Below are 7,813 nucleotides of genomic sequence, written 5' to 3'. Positions count from 1 at the left end.
GGAGAGAGGGGTCTTACTGCAGCGAACCGACTCGCGTTTTGAGAGCTTTGAAATACGGATTTGCATCAAAGTAAAACTCTCAGGGTTAGTTGAATATTCCTCTAAATATGCAAAGGAATTGAGTTACTGATGCTTGTTATTCTTATCTTACTCTCGGTGTCACAACATCTTGAAGTTAAGCGAAGGTTTCACTTCCTAAGACGGTTGTAAAGATTTCACGTTAATTAAGGGGACTCCACTGCAAATCTGAATATGAATGAAGTTTGGTTGCTGAACCCAGGGCAGTGAATACTGTGGGAAGATCAGACATTGACAAATGTTGATTTAAAGAAAAAAACCAAAACCAAACAAAAAAAAACACAAAAAGACCCACCTAAAACAATGCTTCAATCTATTAGCTGTTCTGTGAGAGAGCAAAAGTTGAGTTCAAGTTGCCGGAAGGAAAAAAATAAATTCTGACTTGAATTTACAGTCAAAGAGGTGAAATTCTGTCCTGATGAGGGTTATCCCATGCTGCCCGTGCCCGGGGACTCAGCCACATCTCTCCGTTGCATGGTCTCCCTCTCCTTAGGCAGGCGATCATTTTAACGTGGGGGGATCTTCAGCAGAGGATGGGAGAAAATCTGGGCTTGATTCCAGTCTCGGTTTTGTTGTTTCGGAGAAGCACCATCAAGCCCAGTCAGCCTCGACTGGTGGTCATGCAACCGCGATGAAGCTTCACCCAAAGGGGACACTGCGGGCGGTGGTAGGTCTCGGGGGAACAAGGCTTCTAAGGAAGGAGCTCTTGTGATGAAGTGTTTTGAGTGAAGAATGAGACTAGACATGTTTTTTTCCCCAAAACTGCTTTTTTTGGAGAGTTTTTCATACCTGCCAGCGCTTGGAAGACTAGAGCACTAGCTGGTAGCTGAGGTGAGCAGTTGTCACTTGGGATAGCTGCATTTCTCTTCCAACGCAGAGTTGCTGTTGTCTGAACTGGGGTGAATCCTCTCCTCTCTATCTCTCCGCTCACCCATCTGGAGATAATAACGCTTACTTGCTTTTGCAAGGCAGTTTCAAGCGATGCGAAGGGTGCTGCGGAGGTGCAGAGCACCGCTCCACCTTCTAAAGAAGGACTTTGGGGAAGGAAATGGTGATATATAGCATTTTAACCTTGCCGAAATACATTGGACTGGAGCGGAAAAGTGAAAATACGATAGCCTAAATAAATAGTATTTGTCCTCTTAAGCAGGGTAAGGGCAGCATGTGCGGTTGTGCGGGCGTTTTTTATTGTTGTTATTTTTTATTCACGGTTCCTTGAGCTGATTCTGGGAATTGTACTGACTGTGGTTATGTTTCTGGAAATGTGCAGGTTGGCCAGATGCAGTGGGGCATGGAGTGAACAGAAAGAGGTTAAATTGATGGATGACCAACAAGAGCAGGATTGTGCCTCAGAAGACCAAGAAACTATCCTGATTAATGGGGTGAAAGAAAATGGTAAGGAACTTAATTACAGTACATGAGGGAGCAGCGACAACTTGTAAGCCAACTTATTTTCCTAATTCCTTTCGTGTATTTAATTTTAGCAATGTGGAGCAGTAGGGTAAATGGGTATTTTCTGCACAGATGTCACTCCAGCTATGTCTCTGCACCTTTTTAGGTGTAGATTTTTAGGGCTGCTTTTGCCCATGCATATACATGGTTGGAAATGTTGATGTGCACGTGCAGTTTGAATTATGGATTTTACTTTGGTTTCTTAGGAAAAAAAAAAGCCATACAAGACCATGTAGCCCCTCTGTCTCTTGGGAATCTTTCCCTCTCTTTGCAATTACTTATGAACCCACTAGCCAATCTTAGCAAAATTTGCCTGAAGGATACTCATTCCCTACAAACTGGGGGAAAATGAGAGATTGGGTAGAAGAAAGAAACCTGGATTAGCACCCATGGAAAGGGAAGGTTGGACTTGTGAGCTCGTTATTGCTTTTTCCGTGCGACCCGTCGGCCAGCACGTGGGATCCCCTGGCCCGTACCACGGCTTCTGTGCATGCATCGGTGCTGCTGGCCGTGGTCATGCTCCTGGGAGCCACTGAGTCATTCCAGCTTCCCTCGACATCGGTGGGGAAAGGTCAGTCCCTTCCAGCAGCCCGCCCAAAATCCCCAACTTTGTTTGTATGTATTTAACGGATTCCATACTTGCTTTCAAAAGCAGTAACTAATTAGGAGTAAGAGTGCTCTGCTGCCTGAAAACCTGATTGAAATAAAAATGCCTCTGAGCATTTTCTCAAGTCGTTTGGACTTTAGTCGCTAGCCACAGTAAATGCAGTGGCAGTCCAGCACTGAGGCAGAGCTTGTGATACTCTCATTCTTCACCATGTTTTTATGTTTAATTTCATGGCTTTTTACATTTTGTATTGGTCTATAAATCTTGAGAGAGAGAGATTTATTTATATATAAATTTGACCCTATTAGATATGAAGGACTCGGTCCTCTGACATCTTCTATGTTCAAAAAGGTGCGTAGAGGTAAATGATGTTCTTGTTCACTACCAAAAACCTGGAGCAACTCCAGACAGGCGGGTGCCCATGGGGACCTCACAGCATGGGCTGGTGGCAAGTGAAGTGTAGGCTTGTGCTTGCCCCTACGATGTGATTTTGGAGCTATCTGTCTTTGTCGACTCACCTCCTTCATGGCTACACATGGTAAAACTGCAGCTGATGACAGCTGCTGGAGCTGCAAGGAGATTTTCTAGCCACGGTCCCCTTGTCTAATCTAACAGGCAGTAAAATCAGTGCTTACCTGCTCAGAGAAGATGGGTGATTTCTCAAACCTGATACCACTTCCATGAAATTCAATTAAACAGGGCTTAAAAAGCACGTCAATTAAATATTGTTGTGTAGGAGTTGCCACTGAACCCAAAGCAGCGAGCCAGCAAGTAGCTCTGATGCCACCACCTCCCCGTCGATGGCGCTGGGGATGGGGCTGATGCTTTTTGCCTCCCCTCGCCCTGACTATGAGTGGGTGCTGGCTGCGGTGAGTCCAGAGCAGCCCTGGGGCTGCTGGAGTGCCCAGTTAGGGACTGGTCTCCCTTCGGAGCCGACTGCCAGCTCGGTGGTTCAGTGTTTTTCCGCTCAGGCTGTCCGTGTGCTTTTGGATGGCTGTTGTGTTAAACCAAGAAAGGTGGTTTCGCTTCTCCAGCATTTTCTTTTTTAACTGTAGTCTTTTGGAATCTTGTTTATTTTAGAGCATCAATTGAACGTGTGCCTGATTTTAGGATGATACAAGCCCTGAAAAATCAAGTTTTGGCATTTGTATTTCACTGGAGTTAAGTTCACTTACACAGGTATAAACCTAAAGAAACACCCAGAGACAGTTTATTTTATGTAATAGCATCTCTGCGTATTGAATGCAGCATTTGAGATTGAATTTCAGCTTTCTGCCTCCCCCTTTTTCTGAGTCTTACAGCATTCACAGACATTATTCTTTTATCCTCAAATTTTCCATGCTTTCTGTCAGCTCCAAGCTGATTTTTATTTTATTTTCCTTCTGAAGTGGAACTGCACTGGTTAATTTGTTTTGGTGCTTAAGGAAAAAGATACCACCTCTGCATTTCTGATCTAAAAACTGGTGGGAGGGACTCAAAGATCAGCTCTTTTAATTATTTGGGGTTTTTTTTTTTTTTTAACCCTTTTTGAGGGAAGGGAAGCAGCACAGATTTCAAGCAAGTCAACTTGGTCTTCTCCAAGCCACGCGTGTTGCAGATGTTTGCAGGCATTGCATTGCACTTTTGGTTTGATTTCTGTAGTGTTTGGAAAGTTGTTTAAAGTCCTTAGAGCGCTGCATGGCTCCGACCACAGCTGGCTTGTACTGGCTTAAGACTTTACCGATGGCTCCATCCCTAAGGCCTCCGTAGTGCAAAACTGCCAGGAGCTTTTGGGATGAGATTAGGGGGATTTTGACCTCCTCTAAGTTTTACGCTTGGCACGGGCAGGCAGCTGTCCCATCGCATCCCGCCCCTTGCCGTACTGCCCACCTGCAGGTGGGAGCCCCGCTCTGCCCGGCAGTACCAGCGCGGCGGCACGGTGGGTGTTTCATCGTGTCGGTGGTACACGTGCCTACGTGAGCCTGCCCTTACCAGCTGGCGTCGGTTGGCATAGGTGCAGGAGGAGGCTTGCTTTTCTCTCAGTTTTGAAGAAAAGCACCGGTCGCAGAGGGTCGCAGCAACCCTGTAGGTGCCAAATCCCTTCGGATGCCCCATTTCCTGCGACAGCCTGGTGCTCCAGTTGCGTTTTAAAGGGCTTGTCCCTCCTCGGAAAGCCTGCGCTGCTTCCGCTCTTGTCCCCCCAGCCTTCGCTGGAGCCACCAAAAAGGTAAGATGCTACAAAAGCACCGGGCTCGGCTCAGAGTCGGCAGAAGTCTCCGGCTTGTATGAATGCACACATTGGTATATATTTTTTTAATACGGAGATATCGGAGCGTGTTCGTGGATGAAAAGACATCGTATTTAAATTTCATGGGTCATATCATCCATTGAGCCAGAAGTCAGATAAAAGTATATTCGTAACTTTATTCTGCTGTAGAAGAGTGTGACGAGGTAAAAATAAAGAATCCTTAGGTTAAAAAAAAAATCCTTACATTATTAAAAAGGCATTTTTAGAGATTAGGGAAGAATGACGAAACCCGCAATAATTCTAACAATAATTGCTTTAAACTCTGTGTTACCTTCTACGTTCCCTTGGTGCGGACAGTCACAAAAGGACTACTGGGTTTTTAAAAAGAGCCGTAACTTTCTGACTCTCGAGCAGTAATGCAGTTCAGGTACGTTTAAGCTGCAGACACTGCAGGGGGGATGCTTTGTTTCTTTAAGAATCTTATTTTTCCATTAATTTTTTCTGTGTTAATGGGAACATTTTTATTAAGCTTGTTTTGTTTTTTAATAACCTCATCAGATTTGAAAGGCAGTATCCAGGTAACGGTATGTATATGAGGAGGCAAGAATGGATGGTTTGGGTTTTTTAAACGTACTCTTGTACCTCTTCCAGCTGGCTGCAGGGGGGAGAGTGTTTCCCTCTCCTTTCCTTGCACATCGCCACGTTAATTAGATCCAGAAGGGAAGGATCATGCTCTCGTGGGAAGGGCATCTGCCGCTTCCCAAAGGAACCGTTGGGAAAAGTCGCCACCAAACCCCAGGGAGAAGGGGAGCGGGGTGGCGAGCCCGAGCAGAACTGCCAGGGTTGTAAACCCTCTCTATTTTTCTTTCTTTTCTCGCTCCCTTTTCCTCATCCCCTCCCAGAACCGCATGCCCTGGATGGCGATGAGAGGCCTTGCACCGCCGCCGAGGCCGCGGTCACGTTCTCAGCCTTGACGACAGCTCAGAAGGAAAACCACGCGTGCCACCGGGCGCTGCCTCCCCTGACTTCAAAGAAGCCCTGCTTGCTGAGCCCCCCGTCCCCTCTGAGGCTCACGGATGTACCCGAGCACGCCTCGGATGACTCCTCCGCCCACGCCATCTCCCTCACGTCCTGCGTGACAAAGGGCATGAGCTCCTGGTCGCTGCCGGGCGACTGCGAGAAGGCTCCCTTCACCATGATGGAGCCCGGAGGCATGTCGGCGTTGACGGGCGACTGCTTGATGCAGCCGAGCCGGACCTGTCTGGGCTGCTTTATTGAATCAAAGGACGGCATTGATGCGGAGCCGGGAATAAGCTTGAAAGTGGGGGATATAAATAGGGATTATGACACCTGTTCGGTCTCTGATATAGGGATTCACTGCATGAGCACAGGAGAAACCATGAGATATGGGGATCAACTGCTTTCAGACCAGCTTTTAAGCTTCCCTATGCATAAATCGAGGGCAGCGGACAAAAGAGATGCAGAAAAATCTGACAGTGATTCAGAGGACCCCACTCAGAAAAATTATTACGAGGGATTACTATTAGACAAATGCAATGGTGAGGAACCTTTACTAACAAATCCCAACCAGGAATGGGGCTATTTTGAATCTTTCATTAGTGAAAGTAAAATTGAGCTGCTTGACCTCTGCTCCAAGAATGAGCTTTCTGTAAATCTGTTTTCCGAGGAAGACGTGGATAATTACATGTTCGATGATGACGATTCCACCTTGGGAAGCGATGTCTGCTCCCTAAAGATTAGATACGAATCTTTCCAGGACAACGTGCGGGAGAAGACCACCACCCTACAAGAGGACGCCCAGTTCAACTTCTTCCCCAGCGTGTTCAGCAACTGCACCAAAAGGGACAGCAGGAGCACCCTGAAAAGGGGGCCCGGCGGTGCCGCCGACCCTTCTCAATTCAAATCTGAGGAAGGCATCATCTGGGGTGAGGAGGAGGAGGATGGCGAGGAAGAGGACGGCGAGGAGGAGGACAAAGCTGCCTTAAATAAATCTTGCAACAGCACGGAGATGGTGCAGTACGTGGGCTCCAAGAGGAGCCACTTCTTGGACTCGGTGAATTCCACGGAGGACTCCGGGGAGTTCAGCGACGACAGCACTTGCACAGAGTCCTCCTACGACGTGCTGCGGGACATCAAGGACTGCAGCCGGTACCTGTCCCGGGACCACTCCGGCTCCTTTATTCAGCAGAACTACGGGTTGCGGGCGAAGAGGAAAGTGCGATACAGCGACGACTACCTGTACGATGTGGACTCCATCGAGAACGAGAAGATCCTGGACAAGAAGGAGTGGCTCCCGGACGGGCCCAAGGAAGAGGACGATGATGAGTGGTGCCCCAAGAAACGGCGAAAAGTCTCTCGCAAGGAGCCCCCCGTTATCATCAAGTACATCATCATTAACAGGTTTAAAGGGGAGAAGCATATGCTGGTGAAGCTCAGCAAAGTGGATGCCAACGAGACAACTGTTACCCTAAACGAGGAGCTGCTCAGCAAATACAAGAAGCTGGCCCCACTGAAGGGCTTCTGGCAAGAGAGGCAGCAGAGCCGGCTGGATTTGCTCAGATCGTCTCTCTACCACAAGCAGAATTTCTATCTTAACGGCTCAGATGCTTCGTTCCTCCCTCACCCACGGAAGCGAAAATGCAAGCTAGCAAACAGGCACCGGATTCAAAGAATTAAAGCCATCGAGCAATCAGTGAACAAGCTGGGCTCTTGCTCCTCTGATCACAAGCAGCCTTGCAGCAGTAAAGAGGACGCGGGCCTGAAAGGGCTGCCGGCGTTAGCCATCGCCACCCCCAGCTGTGCCAACGGATTACACGTACATGACATCACGGGCATCGCCGCTGTGAAATGCAAATCGCAGGAACGGGAGCACAAGGGGACGGAGAGGAAAGTGCTCCGCAGAATCAAATTCAAAAGTGAAGCCAGGTTGAAGTGCAAGAAGATCAAAGCTGCCACCAGCACGGCGGAGGGCTCCCCGGCGCTGGAAAACCAGGACTCTGCAGCGCGTCTGAAGGACGAAAGCGTTCCTTGTGCTTCAGACAGCTCCCATCTCCCGGAGTGCCACGAGGATAAGGTTGCTAAAAATTCTCCTTTCCTACCATCCCCCCCCTCTTCAGACAAGCCTCTGCCATCTGCTAATATCACCACCAATGTACCCCTGATCCCCGGAGGGTATCTGCAGACGTTGTTAGATGCTTCTGATTTGTCGAGCAACACCGGTATCTCATACTTCACCCAGCATCCCTCCGAGCAGCAGCAGCACCCGCTCCCCAGCATCGTCCCGGCGGAAAAGCCCTTCCTGGCTCTGCAGCCGGCACAGAGCTGCGTCCTCTCCCCGCCCTCCGAGTCGGAGCTGCAGCAGTCGCCCGGCCACTTGGAGATGGAGCAGAGCAGCTTTGGTAGCATGTGGCCGGGCAGCAAAAGTACCG

General features: G+C 48.6%; 1 protein-coding gene across 1 annotated transcript in view; it reads left to right on the top strand.

Annotated features, from left to right (window-relative positions):
• Nucleotides 1-1,397: 1,397 nt before the first annotated feature.
• KIAA2022 (KIAA2022 ortholog) overlaps nucleotides 1,398-7,813 on the top strand; it is a 9,108-nt gene continuing 2,692 nt past the window's right edge. Inside the window, exons 1-2 of the mRNA XM_009700891.1 lie at nucleotides 1,398-1,473; nucleotides 5,267-7,813. The exon at nucleotides 5,267-7,813 is cut by the window's right edge and continues 9 nt beyond it. Coding sequence (XP_009699193.1) covers nucleotides 1,398-1,473; nucleotides 5,267-7,813 — 2,623 coding nt within the window. The remainder of the gene's footprint in view (nucleotides 1,474-5,266) is intronic.

Source organism: Cariama cristata, unplaced genomic scaffold, assembly GCF_000690535.1.
Source record: "Cariama cristata isolate BGI_N322 unplaced genomic scaffold, ASM69053v1 scaffold26085, whole genome shotgun sequence".
NCBI classification, from domain to species: domain Eukaryota; kingdom Metazoa; phylum Chordata; class Aves; order Cariamiformes; family Cariamidae; genus Cariama; species Cariama cristata.
Note: the sequence above shows the minus strand (reverse complement) of the source record. Positions and strands in the feature narration are given on the sequence as shown.